The sequence below is a fragment of the Mercenaria mercenaria genome, chromosome 1 (genome assembly GCF_021730395.1).
Source record: "Mercenaria mercenaria strain notata chromosome 1, MADL_Memer_1, whole genome shotgun sequence".
NCBI lineage: Eukaryota > Metazoa > Mollusca > Bivalvia > Venerida > Veneridae > Mercenaria > Mercenaria mercenaria.
The window spans coordinates 35,366,453-35,387,381 of record NC_069361.1 but is presented as its reverse complement, the minus strand read 5'-3'; the positions used below and the strand labels follow the sequence as shown (position 1 = coordinate 35,387,381).

General features: G+C 35.1%; 1 protein-coding gene across 4 annotated transcripts in view; it reads right to left on the bottom strand.

Moving 5' to 3' along the window:
• Positions 1–8,122: 8,122 nt before the first annotated feature.
• The window catches only part of LOC123542405 (sprouty-related, EVH1 domain-containing protein 2-like), a 44,124-nt gene continuing 31,317 nt past the window's right edge, over positions 8,123–20,929 (bottom strand). For all 4 annotated transcript variants that reach the window (XM_045328247.2, XM_045328258.2, XM_045328267.2 and 1 more), the window contains 2 exons: positions 17,556–17,590; positions 8,123–16,467 (listed from right to left, as the gene is read on the bottom strand). In XM_045328247.2, coding sequence (XP_045184182.1) covers positions 15,586–16,467; positions 17,556–17,590 — 917 coding nt within the window. In that variant the 3' untranslated portion in view covers positions 8,123–15,585. The remainder of the gene's footprint in view (positions 16,468–17,555; positions 17,591–20,929) is intronic.

Here is a 20,929-nt window from a genome sequence, read left to right as displayed (position 1 = left end):
AGACATGGATACAAATGGTGCAGTGGATATACAAAATGCTTTTTTCTTTCATGAGATTGGATCTTTTGATTTTTTAAGCTTTTAAAAGATCCTGCAATATGGGGAAATTTTAAAAATTCAAGTTATGTTTTTGGTTTTAGGGGAAACGTGGGTGGGTTTTTTTATTTGTTGCTGTTCAAAATATTGAATTGAAGGGCAGAAAGAAGTTAAAACCTATGACAAAAAGGGGCCTGCAAAAAAAACGAATAAAAATTAGTACAAAATTTACAAAATTTGAAATTATTTATGGAGATTAATTTTTCTGTGTGTACGCCCTTTTCGCCGTTGTCTGTCTGTCGTCCTTTGTCTGTTCATTGTCAAAAAAGGAAGCCCCGCTGAAAATTTTAAACCTTTTAAAAAAAAACTAAAACTGTGAAGGTGTCTGAAAAAAAGAGGATCGTGGTTTTGCTACAGTTTCAGAAAGGAAGTGGGGGAAAAAAACATTACGGCATTACCCGAAAAAACCCAAATTGTAGTAAATGTTCGAGTTTGTTAAAGATATTTCGTTGTTGTTTTTTTTTTCTTATATGAGATGGTCCGTTTTTTCTTTTATTAAATAATGTTCAAAACAGACTATTTTCTTATGAAGTTTTTTTTCATTTCATTTCATATAAGTAAATGCAGAGTAGGAAAATGAACAAAAAAGATGTTTTTTCCGTTTTTAAAATTTTGTAAAAAATTAACACCCAAGAATGTAAAATTTCACAAGTGACATGTCATTTTTCAAGCATATTCCGTTCCATCTGATGTATACTAATTTTTCCTTTTTTAACTCGGGACAATATTAATTTTAAATAAGGTTTTATTACTAAATAAACCAGGTTTTGGTGTCAATACATTTATTAGAATTTGCAACTGGAGGTTGCACAGGCAGATGTCCGTTTATCTCTTGAAACAAAACCCAAGATTAAAGGCCAATAATATTTATTCAAGTGGAAACAAAGTGGTAGACTATCAGGTTTGGGTTTTCAACTAAAACGATGCTATATAAAAAAATGTATCAAACATAGAGGAGAAAAGAAATTTTACTGAGTAAGGCTTTCAAATTTTTTCTTTTGTCGAATTTTCCCCGACAGTCTTTGTTTTAATTATATGTTTCTGTTAAACAATTAAAACATGTATATACATAATAAAAAACAAAAAAAAAGGCCTTCGGGTTTGTGCGGTGAGTAACTTTTAAAAGGTGAAAATCCCCTATGCCTTTAAAACAAATCCCATGGAGCAATATGAATAACTCGGTTTTAAAGTAGGAAAACCAAAACCTTTTTCTTTTTTTTTGACACTACCTTTTTTATCCCCATTCACCGGTGCGGTAAGTGCCTCCCCTTTTGCACGGAACTTTAAGAGGGGCGGTAACCTTATAAATGTCAGCGAATTTTACTTTTGTCCCCGCTGTGTCATCTTCCTTGTTTTTCTCTTGCCCCCAGTAACTTTCTTTGTCCAAAAATGGGTGTTGGGTTCCAAGTTTTTTTTTTGGGGTATCCTAGGTTTTGCAAAAAACACTTTTTAAATATGAATTATTCAAATCGGAGAGAGCGGAAGTGTCTCCCCGTTCAGGGGACTTTTAGTTATCATGGTTTCGAACGCAATAACTGTATGAAAGCACATGCAAAATTTAAGACGATGCTAATTTGTCTTTGAAAATAACGTTCGCATTTAAAAAAGGGGTCGGAACGGCGGATTGTTTAGAAAATTGGCCCAAAAGTAAATAAAAAACTTAAATATGACTATTTTTAATTTTTTAAATATCAAGTGCACCCTTTTGGTATGGGTTTTTTTTTCTTTAATAAAACACTTTAAAAAAGGGGGGACTTCCCGCATTTTTAATGTTAGCATGACTCTATTGTGGAATTTTAGTTTTCTCTAGTTTTGTGACTTTTTCACAAAATTGAAAAGGGGGGGAGTGTTTACTGATTTGTAAAAATTTTCTTATTTTATTTTTATTTTCAATACCCTTTTTTATTTTATAATTGTACTTAGTTTTAGTAAATGTTTTAGTAAATTGTAAAGGGGGAAAATTGTTTTTTAACAAAGGGCATTTTTAAAAGTCGAAATAACGATTTAAAGATATCTTAAACTCAAAAACTCGAAAAGGTTTGAGGTGTAATCTTTAATAATAAAAAATAGCTAAATCAGTTAAACGTTTAAACATGTATGGGGTTCAACATCAGTAAATTTTTTTCCCTTTTCCTTTTTTAGATTTTTTTAAAAGGGGGAAAGGCAAAAAAATCCGTTAGACACGGACAGATCAAAGGGCAATTCTAGAAAAATATGCTTTTTTTTCTGGCTTCATCATTTTTTTCTCCTTTTTGGTGAATTTTTGGTATTTGATTTTATTTCGGCGCCCAGATAATCCAGAACAATTTTCTTAAACCAACTTTTTCTTTTGTGATTTTTTAGCTGATTTCTTGGTTTTTTCTTAAGTGTTTTGCCGAAAAAGTGCTCCGGAAAATTTTCGATTTTTCCTTGCAACGATTAAGGCTGATCATTGATTTTCATTTTTTTTTTGTTTGAAATCAGCGCGTTATGCTTTCTTTATCGGGAGACCCCCAAACATATTTTACCATACTTGCGTTTAACAAAACGCACTTCGTTCATACAATGCTTGGTAAAAATAAAGCAAGGAAACAGCCTCCCCTTGCAAGCACATAATTTATCCTTTATTTGAAAACCTTTAAATCAGAATAACAGAATATCTTTTATTAAAAAAATATTAACAAAACTTAACATCATTCTTCCGCAACTAGGCCTCGCACAGCTTTAAACCGTATAGGGAAACTTAAAACCGATTGCTTGTAATCGTTTAGCGTTTTAAAACTTTTGCAAAAAATTTTTTTCTAAAAGCTTCTGGTATGTTGTGAAAACTGTTCGCCAATGTGTATGTAATGGTGAACAAAAAAAACAAATTAAAAACGGACAAGAAATTACGCAAAGTTCCGTCCCAAAAATACCACGAGATTTTTTCTTTTTTGACCCAGGCCCCTCGAAATCTTTAAATTTTTGTTGCACGCGTTTTAAACATAAAATCAATTTACAGTAAAAATTCATTGTCTTACGCACACATCAGTAAACGAGAGAAGTGGGAGAGGAGAGAAGAGAGAATCCATCGGGAACCGCCGCAAGATGTTATCGTATAGCGCCAAACTAAATATTTTTTTATTTCTTGCGTTTAACGAAATGACTTTATACGCACATTTTTTTGTATTTTTTTGTTTAAATTTTTTGGGAGAGGGGTTTTTAAAAATGTTGATATAACTTGTGCCCATCCCTTTTATTATTAAATGCAATAAAATATTATTAAATTAAATTATCTGATATATCTGATAAAACTTCACATTGTTATCTGCCGCCACTATTTGCTCTAAGGGAATCCTCAATCGGTGTCGTGGCATGATGTTTTTGTATTTCCCTATACTTGCGGTTTAAATGAATACACCTGTTCTACAGCCCCTTTCGGCGTCCCCTTCCAGTTGGTAAAAAACGGGCAGTTTCCAGGTAAATTGTTCCAAGTGGCCGGATGCGAACAAAAACGTAAATTCAACGGCTGAACAATCCGAGATTTTTTTCCATTTTTGGGCCCCCGGCGGGGTGAATTGTTTATTGATGATAAGCGGGCGTGAATAAGAAAGTGCGAATCTTTTTAAAATTTTTTAAACTTATGTTTCCAGCGAATTTTTCCGTACAAATATGCCCTTTCGTACCAGAGAAATCGCCTTAGCAATGCGCGCGTTTTTCAATTATATGTTGCCCAATCTAGTATTCTGCCGGTACTTGAAAGTATTATTTGTAACTAAAACGCAAGATATTGATTCCCAAGGGCTTAGCGCGTGAAAGTTTTGGGGTATCAAAAAAAAACGGTCTGAAATAATACGGATGTTTTTTATTCTTGGGGCCCGGGGGGACGAATTGTTTAAAGATGATAAGCGGCGATGAATAAACAAAGTGTGGGATCTTTAGAGATCTTTAAACTTAAAGGGCAAAACGAATTTTTCAGTACAATATGCCCTTTTGTAACAAAAAAAATGCCCTAGAATGCGCGCGTTTTTTCAATGTAATCATGTAGCTATATTATGTATTCTGCAGGTATCCTGAAAGTATTCAATAACTTTAAACGGCAAAAATATTCGATTCGTGACGAGCTTAAACGCTGTGAAAGTTTGGGGGTATAATATAATTGTTTTTTTTTAGTATATGTTATTTGTATTTCGATACGTTTTCGGGGCAAGAAATAAAAAAATGAAATGCCAAGACTATGTTTGCTTTCCCCTAAGGTTCAGTAACTAACAGCAGATAAATGTCAAATTTTGCCACAGATTCCATATAAAAGGTGTAACAAAAGGACCATCAGTTCTACTTTTTAAAAAAAATATCTAACGATTTTGAGTTTCACAAACTTCCTATTGTAAAATTGAACGTTTAAATTTTTTGTAAAATAGAGAAAATTGTGTACTTTAACAACATTTTAAAATTTGTTTTTCTTTTGCAGTAAGATGAAATTTTAAAACTTTCCGAATTTTAAAGCGCTTAGACTAAACCCTTTTTCAAAAAGGATTTTGGGTTTTATGTAATCGCAAAATAAACATTTGTTGTCCGCGCACAGCTTCGCATCGGGCCGGGGGGATGGAGAGACGCTTGGCGCCACGAAAGAGTCGTTTGCTCTGTGATTTAAAAGAGATAGAAGCGGTACATTTGTGATTGTGTGCAAAGCGTTTAAAAAATTTTTCGAGTACAATTCACCCCGCGTACTATTATACCGCCCAGTATGTTTAAATAACGCAACTATTTCAATCCAAAAATAAAAAAAAATTAAAAAATCTTTGTCTTTTAGTTAAGGCCAAATATTGCAAAAAAGAACTTAATTATTATTTCGGTAATCTTTTCCGTATTGTAACCAAATATTCATACATGCGTTGCTTTACAGGGGCGCTTTTAAAAATTTTAAAAAGGGCTTTTCCCTTTGAAACCCTGTTTAAAAGGTTTAAAAACTTTTTTTTTTCTTTAATAAAAAGGAAAAAATTAAGATTCATCATGGTGCCTCCCCTAGTAACGACTACCCAAATGTAGTAATCCAAACTTTTATTATTAATAAAGTTTCATTCTTCACTTAAAATTAATATTAAAAACCTAGATCTATGAATTTTCAATTAAAAACTGCTTCTTCCCTTAAAGTTAATAAATGTTTTCTTCGGTTTGGGTAAAATCATAAATGTATACAACCAATTTTATTCAGTTTATTGGTTTAACGATTCCTAATATTACAAAATAAATAATCCTTTCGTTAATGTCTTACTTATGTGTTTAGTTCACTGACTTATAAATTTTATTTAAATTTTTTTTGTAATAAAAAATTTCCAATATGTGTACAAATTTTCTAATAAAAATTTTTTCTTGTTTTCTTTGTCATAAAATGAATAAAATATATGTTAACATATTTATGGGGGCGGAGAAATGTACGTAAAGGGTTTAAATTTCAGTTTTTAAAAAAATGAAGCATTTCATCATGTTGTGAGCAGTGTATCCCTAAAAAGGCTGCTGTCCTCGCCTTTTTAAAAATGATCTTTTTTTCATCAAGTCTTACTAAAAATCCCATCAAAGTAAATGCGCAGCTTCTCAGCTTGATTTGATAACGCACAGTGATCATCGTGACAAACTTCTGTATTCGCACCCCCGCAAGCCGCCTTGGGGGTTTCTATTTATTACCTTTTTGGGTAGTGAACCTTTAAAGAAAACTTAGCAGCGACTCCCGCGTTGTCTATTCGAAAACTTTCCCCGGGATTTTTTTTTTTTTATTTGTCTACGCCCCTACAGCCGACGAAGTGTACATTCCCCTTTAACAAAAACGTATTAATTATTATAATTAATTAATTGATCAAGATAAGCAGTGGCCCAAAAAAACCTGATCCCTTTCAAAACACTTTTTTGCCTCGCAAATGGATTAAATCGCCAAACAACCCCGCATGATCAATTCCCCCCCCGCATCTAAATTAACTAATTAATTAATTAAAATTAAATTTATTACGCAATCTGCTCCGCTCCTGCCCTTTCCCCCGCTCCCCCTCCCCTCGTGGCGGATCTCTCACAAACACCACTACTTTATTTGACTGCATCTGAAATAAAGCAAAAACAATTGTGTCATAAAAACCCTTTTCGACAGTAGTTTCCTGTACCTTATATATTCTAAATACAAGTGAAGGGAAAATGGCTGAATCTCTTAACTAGCGTATCACTTAAGAAACTGAATGAGATGTACTGAGAATGTTCTCATATTTAAACTTGTCTCCTGCTAGAGTTATAATTGTACAGAGTTTCATTTCAAAACAATCACTGCAAAATTTACAACCATTAAGCTACAAATATATCAACCAGTGTCTCTGTGAAACATGTGAATCAGGAGAAAATAAGGTTCAAGTGCAATCCAAATCCTTTTTAACCTTTTAATAACTGTGGTCAAAATTCTAAACATTTTATATGCAAGCTCTTAAATTAGTCACACATGTCCTCGACTGAACGGTGACAATACACCCCACCTATATGATGACCAGCCCCTTTTGTTTCAAGGGTTTGTGAAGTGGTTTTAGATCATTACGACACTTGTACAGGAAATTAGTTTGAAGTGTTCACAATGGGGGCTGTTGAACATCTAATTTAATGAAACAATGACTTCTTTCTATAAACAACCGTATGACAACATGCCACCTATTATTCCAAGCTGACTCACTCCATCTTAAGATGTAAATGCCAAATTCAACTTTCTATCTTTAAATCTACTAATGGTCTGACTTATCCGTGCTAAGTACAATGTTTACAGTTCACTTGAAATTTTACTGGAATTTCTTAAGACTGTTTAACTTGATCAGTTACATAAACTCAAGTTTTAATATTCGACATTAGTTACATTTTTAAAGGACAAGACACTGGGAATGCGAAGAATTACTGAGAAATGTGCAAAAGTCCTTTTCTAAGCTCAGAATAGTCAGTCATCTTTAAAATATAACATAAATGTACTATGTACATAATTAATTATATTGTAACTGTGAAACATAATTGAGCCGTGCCATGTGAAAACCAACATAGTGGCTTTGCGACCAGCATGGATCCAGACCAGCCTGCGCATCCGCGCAGTCTGGTCAGGATCCATGCTGTTCACTTTCAAAGCCTAATGGAATTAGAGAAACTAATAGCGAACAGCATGGATCCTGACCAGACTGCGTGGAGGCGCAGGCTGGTCTGGATCCATGCTGGTCGCAAACCCACTATGTTGGTTTTCTCATGGCACGGCTCATATGTTAAAGTGAAATTCTTGTACAACATCTCGTAAGTGCTTGCATATGAATGAGATTTTGATGCCTCAGCGAAAAACTAACTTACAGTCAAACTTGTACAGAAAGATCACAATCAGAAAGACCATGATCAGGAGAGAAATGGCTTTCATTTACTGGTAGTATTCATTAACAGGTTAACTCGCTCTACCTGTCAACTAACGAGTGATCTTTCTACAAAGTTAAATGGTCCCTGTTCGAAGGGGATTTTTATAACAGGTTCAATTATACACAAATATATATCAGTTTTTCGCCAAACCTCAAAATTGTAACACGCATCTTAGGAAGAAGGTTACACAATATTTCTGTACAGCTTTTACTATGACTGTGACAATTTCAGCATTTATTCCATGTTTTTCAGTAGTTATAACATGACGGTAAGATTATATCCTGATAAACTCACTGTTTCTGTAGAGACTATGACATATGAACATCAACAATACTTCTGATCTATTAACATTCCTCCGCCATTCTAAGTTTTAATTTAGATTTAATCATTTGCATTTTGAAACTAAACTGCCAGAAATGATACAACCCACTCCCTTTTATTCCATTCGTTGAAGACAAGCTCCTAGAAAAAACTAAGTACTCATACACCTTTTCTCAAGTGAACTATTCATCTACAACAATGATTTGATTATGAAACTTAACAACTTTTTTTTTCTATTCTGAAATATGTAAATTAATCAAGAAATACCATTTGAAATAATCTCTGAAAATCGCCACAGCCTTAGTGTCCACAATAACAAACAAAGCTCCTAACGTAATGTGTACTTTCTCTTATTTTTCTACAAAATACTGTCAAAAAATAAATGTACATGAAAAAAAAAGAAAGAAAAGTAACACATCTTGTTAACATTTGCCATTTTTTCAACTTTTGTAAGTGGATATCCAGGATCAGTTTATATACAAGCATATAAAGTTTAAATTTTGAAAACTAACACTTAAAGTATTAAAATTAACTCTTAACATATATCTTTATGTGGTGTAACGATCCTTGTAAGGAAATCAAACACAGAAAAAATAAGTTAAATGTAATATTTTAAGAAAATTAAAACAGATAACAAGAGGTCAAGGATGGCCTGAAGTTGCTCACCTGAATACTTGTGTAACCTACTTGATTTGAATAAAAGCACTATACAGAAGTATGAGTTTTTTGATAAATCAAGGACCATAACTCCTGTGTAATTTGAAAAATTTTACCCATTATCAAACTTGTCTGTGATTTTGGGGTAAAATACATTCAGTGTAAGTTTGAGAAAGATTTTTCTATCCTGTTTAAAGTTTAAAATACTGAGCTGTATCACGGAAGTCTTGCCCTTTAACAAACTTGACTGAAAAACTGCTGCTGTATTCATTCTGTGCAAGTTTCATGAAGAAATATGGCTGCATATGAGTTTACATAATTTGCTTAAGAACTCAGGTTTCCTATTAGTTAGCAGTATAATGTTCATAGTTTACAAACAAACAGACAGACGAAAGGGTAATCACACTAGCTCAGGTGAGCTTAAAACGACACCCAAATTTTCATGGTAAACTTTTTTACTTACAAACATGTTAATGAGAAAAAACTTTTCAAAACGTAAAAAGAAGTAATAAGAATCATTAAAACCTGACAATTTTTTGAACAATTAAAGCACTTATCATTTTATGCACAATCTTCCTTTGTTTAAAATGTAAAACTTCAAACAAAACAAATACAAAATAGGGGCAAATAAAGTGCCTCTTCTGTAACATTATGCTTAAAACAAATATACATAAACATATCTTTAACAGTACTCATAAGCTAGTAAATTAAACATTTACCACAAATATAATGAAAAAACAAACGAACAACTGAACTCTAATGACTGAAAAAATATAATACATCCAGTAAAATCTTACATTATCTTAACCCTTACCCTGCTAAATTTCTATAATGAAATTGTCCATCTGACAGTAACACTGACTGTTAAAAGGGGTGCTTACCAAAATGATACTGACTGAATGGCGAACAGTGCAGATCTTGAGCAGACTGCAGGGATGTGCAGGCTGATCATGATCTACAGTGGTTGCAAAGGCAGAATCTGTCATGTCCAGCATGATAAGGGTTAATATACAGTCATACATGAGAAGCACTAAAATTATAGTACAAACGTTATATTTAACTATCAAATATAAACATAAAATGGAAATGAAAATGAAAATGCCATATTCACCATTGTAGAGTTTGAAAGCAATTATAAATATAGTGCATTTCATTCTACAACTTTTTCCTAAGTAAAAGCAAGAAAAAATACTGTTGGCATTAAATGAAAGCAGGTTTTATTCTTTTTTGATGTTTTTTTCTAACATCGATGCAATAAAAGATCATGGGCTTTCTTGTGGAGGAAGACCCAAGGTGCCTTTCAGGATATTATTTATTCACAAGTGGGTACCTGCTTGGAACCATCAACAATATGAAAGAATTCTAAATACAAGGATGGTTTCGGACCTACAGCAAGAGGCAAGTGAATCAAAGTCAGCAACCTTAGCTACTAAGCCATGGAGGCTCTACTCAACCTTAGCCACTAAGCCATGGAGGCTCTACTCAACCTTCAACCTTTGCCACTAAGCCATGGAGGCTCTACTCAACCTTAGCCACTAAGCCATGGAGGCTCTACTCAACCTTTGCCACTAAGCCATGGAGGCTCTACTCAACCTTAGCCACTAAGCCATGGAGGCTCTACTCAACCTTTGCCACTAAGCCATGGAGGCTCTACTCAACCTTTGCCACTAAGCCATGGAGGCTCTACTCAACCTTAGCCACTAAGCCATGGAGGCTCTACTCAACCTTAGCCACTAAGCCATGGAGGCTCTACTCTACCTAAGCCACTTAGCCATGGAGGCTCTACTCAACCTTAGCACTAAGCCATGGAGGCTCTACTCAACCTTTGCCACTAAGCCACGGAGGCTCTACTCAACCTTAGCCACTAAGCCATGGAGGCTCTACTCAACCTTAGCCCCTAAGCCATGGAGGCTCTCATCAACCTAAGCCACTAAGCCATGGAGGCTCTACTCAACCTTAGCACTAAGCCATGGAGGCTCTACTCAACCTTAGCCACTAAGCCATGGAGGCTCTACTCAACCTTAGCCACTAAGCCATGGAGGCTCTACTCAACCTTTGCCACTAAGCCATGGAGGCTCTACTCAACCTTAGCCACTAAGCCATGGAGGCTCTACTCAACCTTTGCCACTAAGCCATGGAGGCTCTACTCAACCTTTGCCACTAAGCCATGGAGGCTCTACTCAACCTTAGCCACTAAGCCATGGAGGCTCTACTCAACCTTAGCCACTAAGCCATGGAGGCTCTACTCTACCTAAGCCACTTAGCCATGGAGGCTCTACTCAACCTTAGCACTAAGCCATGGAGGCTCTACTCAACCTTTGCCACTAAGCCACGGAGGCTCTACTCAACCTTAGCCACTAAGCCATGGAGGCTCTACTCAACCTTAGCCCCTAAGCCATGGAGGCTCTACTCAACCTAAGCCACTAAGCCATGGAGGCTCTACTCAACCTTAGCACTAAGCCATGGAGGCTCTACTCAACCTTAGCCACTAAGCCATGGAGGCTCTACTCAACCTTTGCCACTAAGCCATGGAGGCTCTACTCAACCTTAGCCACTAAGCCATGGAGGCTCTACTCAACCTTTGCCACAAAGCCATGGGGGCTCTACTCAACCTTAGCCACTAAGCCATGGAGGCTCTACTCAACCTTTGCCACAAAGCCATGGAGGCTCTACTCAACCTTAGCCACTAAGCCATGGAGGCTCTACCCAACCTTAGCCACTAAGCCATGGAGGCTCTACTCAACCTTAGCCACTAAGCCATGGAGGCTCTACTCAACCTAAGCCACTAAGCCATGGAGGCTCTACTCAACCTTAGCACTAAGCCATGGAGGCTCTACTCAACCTTTGCCACTAAGCCATGGAGGCTCTACTCAACCTTTGCCACAAAGCCATGGAGGCTCTACTCAACCTTAGCCACTAAGCCATGGAGGCTATACTCAATCTTTGCCACTAAGCCATGGAGGCTCTACTCGGGATAGTCAACAGGATTCACTGTTCTCTTAATGATTTGCTGTGTGTAGCTGCTTATATTGTAGAACATACCGTAATAATTTATATTCCCATCTACTTCAATTCACGAGACACCTTGTACACAATTAGGAGCAAAAATCAATCCATCATGGCCATAATTTCATATACACATTTAAATATATAGTCAATAAATATCATCTTGTAACAGAAGTGATGATAATCCCTAATTGATAAGGCAATGAAGCGGATAAAAAAGAAACATCTGTTGAATTAACTTTTACCTATATAAATTTACCATTCACACATGCTTAAAGCTATTTTAGATATCTGTTGATATAGTAATGTTTGTTAATATGACTGGTGCTATGTGACACCTACTTACTCTCCTCTTGAAACATTCTCCTTGAAATTTTAGAACCTGAAACAACCATGACAACCTTTTGTCAAGTATTCTGACATTTCAGACATTTACGACTTTGAGACATGCAATATGTGAATGGATTTCTTAATATATATTCTAATAAGTGTCAGAAAGGTTATAATTGGGAATGATGTTATTTCAACTGCATTTGAATAGCACACCATGACTAAGCATTAATTTAACATAAATTTGATGGGGGGAAAAAAGCATTTTACTAAGATTTGTAAAGTATCTACCAGCAGATGGAAATATGGTGAATTTCTATGAGTAACTGGTTTCAGTGTTACAAAACTGAGTTCCAAAGGGTGTGTGTGTGGTGGTGGTGGGTGGGGGGAGGGGGTGCAGTATAAAAAGGTGGCCTGGGTAAGTATGAGATACTAGAAAACAATATGAGGTGTAAGTTAGTGCAAGGAATTTTTTGTTTGTTTTTGTTTTTATGTGTGCGTGTGTGTGGAGGTAGGGGGTGGGTGGGATAAGAAAAGGGATGTAATGAGCTAGAAGGAAAGGGCAGAAGAAGTGTTGGAGTAGAATTGCCTGTATGAGGAATATCAGTACTCAGAAACATTATGACACAAGCAAATTTGAGAAATCTGACCCAAGTAACCCTGACCTCTAAGATACCTGACCCAAAACCAGATACTGGCTGCCCCTTACTAGAATCAATGGCAGTTATCAAGATGAAATTTAGAAGTTTACCACAAATTTTATAAACCTGAATACAACAGCTATGCCAATACAAGAGCAAGTAAAATAGCCCTAATTATTTTTCGAACAGTCAAGCTAACTAGTTTCGCATTCGCAAGTTCACATATATCAAAATATTTTGGATTATAAAACCAACGGCAAAACTTTAGTCCATTATAGAAGAGAGAATAAAACCAACCACAGATCTTGTCTCAACACTGTATATATACTAACATAAGTCCTTCAACATCACTTCAAACAGTCAACAATGAATATGGCATTTATGTTCAACATAATAAAATCAACTTTGGCACCACGGTTAACTCCATAACAAAATACAAAGAAAACATAGTTACTCTCTACACAAAATTTTCCTTGAAAACCTAATTCACTTCATTTCTTCATTTTCAAATTAAAGTGATTTTTTAGAATTTTTAAATGACCTTATTCCTAATAATCCTTCCTGCTCCAACCAACAAATAAAGCTTTTGGAGAAAAAGACTTGAGTACCTTTGAATGATTATTTGCAGTAAAATTCAAAAACTACCAAGAAAAAAAAAAATAAATTACTGCATGAATTCATAGCACAAACTTGCTACTTAAATGGATAAATATCATGTCTTTAATTCAGAGATTTATATTTCCAGCAATCCTTATGTACATTTTAGAGATTCAGTTATAATAAGATTAAACAAAAATTAATTTTAACACGAAAACTTTCAAAACAATTAAAGCAACTGCACATTTGACATACAAATGTAAGAATGTTTCCATTGAAAACTAACTTGGAAAAATAAGACATTTACTTTCAATAAAAATTAATACACCTATGAATGATATATATAGTCACTGTCAGTGATAGGATTTCTTCTAAAGCAGTTTCCAAAAGTTAAATAGTAGATTTGAATTTTTTTTTCATTGGTTCAAACATAATAGATTTTTCAAGCTTGACCAATCAGATAACATCATTTTCAAGTATAAAGCTTAAGTATATTAAGTATATGAGCATGACTGGCTGAACTTCATGTACATATTTTGTATATTTTCTATAATTTAACATCATATTCCTAATTTTGTCCTGTTTAAATGTTTCACAGCAAGACCAGGGCTGCAACATGTGTTTTACCTCCTATGTATTCAACAATACTACTATATAAAAGAATCCGACAAATTCTGTATTACATGTAAATAACAAACTGCATAGATTTGTATCATTCTTCTGAAATTAAACGTATGAAACTTAAAAACCTATGTTATAGACTGTAAAACCAAGCTATTTTTTAAAAATGTCATTCTCTGACAAAACTGAAATATACAGAACTTTTTCAAAATGTATGAACACGTACTGTTAATATAAGGTTACTACACAAGCCTTAAAGAGATACTAACAAACTAGTGAGCAAAGTCTTCTATACTATACTCAGTTGCATATTCCGAGGTCATTGAGATACAAAAGATGTTCTTATCTGATAAAATATAGTAACAGAACACTATATGAAAATAATACATCACTTAAAAGCACAGTATCATTAACAAAAAACAGTAAAATAGGTCAAACAAAAATCATATTTGGTCCCAAGAAACAATGCCATATTTAGTATATAAAGTTTTAAAATCTTATTGTTACTCTTGAATTTCAAATTTTTGCTTCTAAAAGTGAGTTAACTTTATTAAAAGTATTAAATTCCATTTTATTTCAGTAACTTTGTCTCCTAGTTTGATTCCCCTTCCAGCATCACAAATGCATGACATGTTAAAACTGTAGGAGGGGTTGGGGTATTTGTGCTCCTGAATTCCAAAAGTACCATTTGTTTAACCCACCTTTCCTATGAAATGACCCAACACATTAGTCTAGGGCTAGTTTACTACAGCTAAGATTTCAGCATGTAAAATTTTAACGAAAATGATGGCATGTAATGAAATAGCTGTATGTAAAGTAATGTGACTGTTACTACAAGTCTCACTATTTTCCAAAAAGCAACCTTAACTAAATTTTGATGTGAATATAACACAACAGTCACACATACTGGTTGGCAAATTATTTACCAATTTTTGATGTTTAAACAACAGAAAAGCCAGTAATACTGGTTGGCTATCTTTACCATTAAAGTTTTGCAATCTTAGCCACTACCACTTGGCGCAACACCTGTGGAAGGGGATGAGGAAGTATCTAGTATAACATTATAGTAGCTTCTTAAGGCAAGAGGTTTAATAAAAAACAATATGAAAAATTTAAACTGTAGCCAAGGATTCTAAGGACCAAATATTATTTTTATAAGCCTAATGATCACAAACAGAATGCAAGCACTATTTAAGTGTAAATATACTGCATGAAGATACCATTATCCGGATTATAAAATCCTTAGCTCCACAGTTATCACACTGATTATTGAACAGTTTTAAGTGCATACTGAGCACCAATAACATTCACATGGAAAAAGGTCAAGGTCATTTCTGAAGTGACCTTGAATATTACACCTTTCCATGACAATGTTTTCTCTTCGAGCACAGCTCTAGTTTAACTCACATCAACCCCATATTCTTTTCTCAGACATCTTAGAACACATTCTTTCAGATAAAGAATGATCTTCCAGCATCCTTCTGCACTCTATTGTATTCTTCCTTTTCATTGTGTCCTCTTCCAAGTCTATGCACCACACATTTTACATCTCTAACTTTTGTCTAAAACTGCACTTTATCTAATTGCACTGAATGACTTTGTATCTAGTCTACAACAGGCGTTTTATATCCCTACATGGATGTTGTTATAATGTTCAGAATTTCGGACAACCTTGAAGCACTGTAGGTAACACATCACAATAAGATTGTGTAATCTCTAGTAAGCGGAGGTATGTGACAACCGGCTCCTACCCACTGGCCGCACAACACTTTCACAACTTTCGGTATGTGACAACCAAGCTCGTTGCACTGACCTGTGGAGATTCTGTTTCACAACGTTGGTTTTCACTAACCTTGTACCACTCCCGAGCTACAGTGCACACAGAAAGGCGAGCAATTACAAAATACTGCGAATATCAGTGATAAGTCACATATGTGATTGTGCCTCAGGAAGCTTTGTGCCGACCGCCACAACAACCACATGAGACGCCACACATGTGGCAGGCCTTTAACGGCCAATAGCACCATAAACATGGAACAAATAACGACAAAACTGACAAAACCGTCCATTTTTTACAGTTTGACTCATCAGATGGGTCACAAATGCAAGGATGTCCATACTCCCCATCAGCATCTGACATACAATGGTAAATGAGTCCCTTTGCACACCAAACACACGTCACAATTTCAATACACTTCTCTACATTGTCCGGGGCTTCTTCACAACTTCCCCGGTGATTATCCTCATGTGAGAACATCTCGTGGCAGTGTTTGCACCGGGCTTTTGTCAATAACCTTCCTGTTTGGGAAGTTTTGTGTTTATCTTTCTTTTTACTAGTTTTCACAGGGAGAGGGGGCTTTGGTTGTACTGTAATTTGTGCATGTTTCTTACTACATATTGCTTCTCTTTTAGAGGGCGGCTTCTGAACAGGTTCTAAATTTGGATAACTATATTCGTGCGGTTGGCTTTTAGAAAAAATCACATAGGAATATTCTTTTAACTCCACATTGTCTGAGTCTAATAGTCCCTGATCAGATTTGCCGCTTATAGACGTTGGTTCATCGGCCTTCACCCAAATATCCCCTTGAGATTCTGAACTGTCTTTACTACTTGTGCTCTTGTCGCTCTGCGGTGACGTGTGTTTGTGATGGCTGTTGTGTTGTGACGGGAAATACAGAACACGATGGAGGTGTTTATTGTGCGAGTTATTATACATCATGTCTGGCACTGATGGTACATAAGATGTTGGCGATTGCGGACTGCTCGTCGTCGTTGATGTCGTACTCTGTGAAGAGCTTCCCGTTCTGGAGATCGGCAAGTCAAGCTCCTGAAAAAAAGGAATGTAAATTTTAACTTCTTTCTGCATTCAGTTAACTTGAATCATCATTTCAAAGAGAGCCCAAATCAGTTAACCTTTATCATGCTGCACACAACTAATTCTGCCTATAGGTAAGGTATACAATCAGAATAAGGTACATTCGCAAATGAGGTTTCTTATACTTGTTTTTATGGTTCAGATCATTAACAGACAAACTGCTGCCATGGGAGATATGTGAAAACAACGAGAATTTCATATTTATGACTGAGTTATCTTAACTTGGATTTGAGGGTTCAAATCATGGAAATGTGTGCTGCAACCGTTGGCAAGGTATGCAGACAGAGTGTTACCTCAATGACTGCAGTTTCTAGTAATTACTTTTTTTGGTTATAGATTCTGAACAGACATCTTGCATTCATGGAGAAGCCATGAAAGCAAACAAACATGTTACATTCATGACAGGGACTCCCTATACTTAACAAAAATAGTTTCTAACATCCATGACCGAGACTTCTTGTACTTACTGTTTATGGTCCTAATTCTGAACTAGGTCTGGGATTCAGTTAAAATCTCCAAACTATCCTTTTTCAGTAGTGTTATATAGGGAAGGAAATTTAGGCAATCAAAAGCCAGAAACATGACTCTGGCCTGTAAACAGATGTTTTATTTATCAGTGAGATATTCAAAAACAGAAATAGATGAGCTGCACCATGAGAAATTCAACATAGTGCGTTTGCGACCAGCATGGATCCAGACGAGCCTGCGCATCCGCGCAGTCTGGTCAGGATCCATGCCGTTCATTTTCAAAGCCTATTGCAATTAGAAAAACAGGGAACAACATGGATCCTGACCAGACTGCATGAATGCGCAGGCTAGTCTGGAACCATGCTGGTTTATGTTGGTTTTCTCATGGCACAGCTCAAATAATCATGCCTGAGGTGTGCAGTACTTGTCTTTTACGGTTCAAATCCTGACCAGATGCCTACAAGTGTGAGTAAATGCAAAGAAACATGTAATGCATTCATCTGTGAAAATGCTTTGTGTTCTATCATTGTTCTGTATTATTAACTGTTATATATAAACAATGTTTTACAAACCTCAAAAACTTCATCAATTTTTCCATCTTCATAACCTGAAATTATATCAATAGAATACATTTACATTGTGAATTACAAGTTTAAACACAGCAATGTTCACTGTTAGAGAAATTGTATCACTAAACAGAAATACAAATAAGAAACATAGCAGAGCACTTCAGTGAAAAAGAAAAGTTTGTAAGATGGTTCCTGAAAAAAACAAAACAGATTATCATAAGAATTTAAGCTTTTGTTTCACGATAAACCAGATATAATAATGAAGAAAAAGTAGCAAGAAATGAAAACCATGACATAATCCTGACCCGAAATACTAACTTTTTTTTTTAAATCAGGCAAATGGGACTGAATACCCTAGAAAAAATAGTCTAGCCTTATCTACCATTCATGTCAATTTAGTCTGTAAAATGTGTTTCTGACATTTCTATTGGCCAATTTAGGATAGGTTTAATTATCAGGCTTGGTCAAAGTACTGACCACAAGGCACTCCTGTATATCTGTTAGTGTCTGACAAAACACACCTGAATTTTATGTCTTAGTATTAAATGGAATTGACTCCAGACTGATTTAAAAGAACATTTTTGTAAAAATGAAGATAAGATCTGTCATATTAAGAACATTTGAACACAATTTTTTGACTAAAGTATTATACCAGATTTATATAGCACTTTTTTTCATGATAAACACGTTCAAAGGCGCTTTACACTGCGCAAAGGTAGCCACTCAAGACGCCAAATTCATCCTCTACTAGTACAGACACAGAGCAATCTGACCAGAGGGACAGAGTGAGACAAAGCCCCCAGAGGAAAGAGCTAGAAATCCTTTTAGATACAGGCCTGTCCAACTAACTTAGCCTAGCTCTTTTTGCGAAAAAGACAGTCTGGTTCTTTAAGATGCCCAGTGTATAGCACCTACACACAACAAAGCCATCTTTCTTGGGAAGAACCCGTGCTAGCCTCTTGGAAGACAATCAAGAGCATCTCAGAAATTTACAGTGCCTGGACAAGGATATGAACCCTGGACCTCTGGATTGACCGTCAATCATGTTACCATTACAACACCTGGCTAGAACATATAATATGTCATTTACTAAGTTTCAAAGTCTTCTTATAATTTCCCGATATCTTAAAATTTTAAATTTCCTTTGCTGTCTACTACATCTAGATTTTCACAGTCAAAAGGTGCAGTTGTTCAGACAGTATTTCAAATTTCATATTTACAGTATACAGCATAGCAGGGGTCAGACAGTAACAGGCTTTTAAACATAACAAATTTCCTCCAGTGAGCACTTAGTAATAGTTGTCAGCTGTTCTTAAAACCAATAAAGTAAAACATTTTTTTTTACTGCACAGGTTTCAAAATGCACTTAATTTATACTTTATACCGTCTTAGTCAGTCTATTGTGAATAATTAATAAAGAGAGGAACGCATAAATTTTTGCTATGACCCCCGCTACAGCTCAAACATACAACCTTAATGATGAATGGCTAATAACTCAATTTAAGAACAACACGTACAAAAACATACCAACTATACATGCACAAAACAATATTACAAATTTAATCACATAGCTACTTAAAGAGTCACTACCCTTCCCAGAGAATTCAAGCAAAGGGACTTATCTGCCCCTACCACTGCTCGGCCTAATAGTTTGTGTATCAGCCTTTTTTTCCTTTAGTTTGTGGCTACATCTGTTTACAAAATTAATATCAAGATTTTCATTCTTTTGAAAAATGGAATCATGCATAATCACAATACAGTGCAGAAGGAGTGGTGTGTATGATGCAATATCTCACAGGTATACACAGGATTGTGTACCTGTAAATGTAATTATCATACCTACTCTATATTTACATTATTCAATAAGGCTGAATAATTGAATTCAAGGATGAACATTCTGAGAAAGAAAAAAAAAGGCTACTGGCAAAGTTCAGCACTTCTTAACTCAACTATAAAGCTATATATTGGGTTTCTGAATGTGTCATAGCCGAGTGTCCAACTCCACACTCAAAAGGTTGCTAGTTAAAATCCCTACAATAGCAGAATCCACAATCTCTTACTTAGAGGTTCAAATCTGAAGAAGTCAATTTAAGTGTTAACAAAGAATTTTTGTGTAAGTATGTACAACAAGTACATGAAGTAAAATAATTAGAGGTGTGTTGTAAAGTCTGTGACTGGTGGGTTTACAAGTGGGACCAAATTTAACCGGTATCCATAATCCATTCCTAAGGTGCAACAACTTGTCAAATCTTACGAAATTAAACATACGAAACCTAAAAATCTATGTTATAGACAGTAAAACCAAGCTATTTTTAAAAATGTCATTCCTTGACAATTAGTTTTCCATAATTTCTCTAGAAGACATGTTAAATAAATATGCTTGACCTTGAAACAGCCAGGAAAGCAAATTGAATGGACCTGATAATCTAAGAATATCTTTTAACTGACCTAACTAAGCCAAGCCTTCCTGTAAATGATAGCAGGATGTATGAACAAAATAAGGCTGATTTGTAACATATATAACTACATTCAGTAACTACATGTACCAGGTGGCTACAACATATGTTTCATTCATTAAACTAATCATCATAATTCATGATTAAATATTTCCAGGAATTCTTCAACATGTGGAGTCATATTTTTATCTCTCAGTTCCTGAACTGAAAAATATCGCTAAATCACAAAGCCATACATTTTTCATAAAAGAAAGCTAAGTTTAGTAAAAGCAGAAGCCTTGTCCATGCAACTTATCAACTCCCAAGTAATCTAGAAAATTCTTGACACAGTGTTACTGTACAGCTGACAATGCCATCAGTTAAATATGATAAGATACTGCAGAAATACTAAAATTACTGTTTTTCCTCACATACAATGGAATCACTTGAAAGGACTGAATACAATCAAATAATCTGACAAATTGATTGCAGGTAAAAGCTTTCAACATTTTCTTTAAAACTGCGAAGAAATGGCAATTACAATTTTACTGAATGACTGTGTCGCCACCTTAAGTTCACATGGTTTTCCTATTCTTAGTAAAAGGGAGGTTGGTTTTACTGTACTGAAATGACTCCCACTTAATTCACTAGCAATGGCATCATTTTAAACTGTTTTTCCCCCAGATATTTATAGCTTTTAGCAGTTCCAAGTTTAAGTAATAAGACTGGACACCAGTCTCAAACCTCAAAGCTTCTGATTGGTTGTTTCCCATAAGTACATAAATTCTGACCAATGGTAAAACTGCATTTTGAGGCTGGTCCCCAATTTTATTTTTATAATCTCTGTGGCAGAACTCTACATTAGAATCATGTTTAATCTTTATTGCCTACATCAATGAATTTTAACTGCATTTTGCAACTGTTAATAAAAGTTGTTCTTTT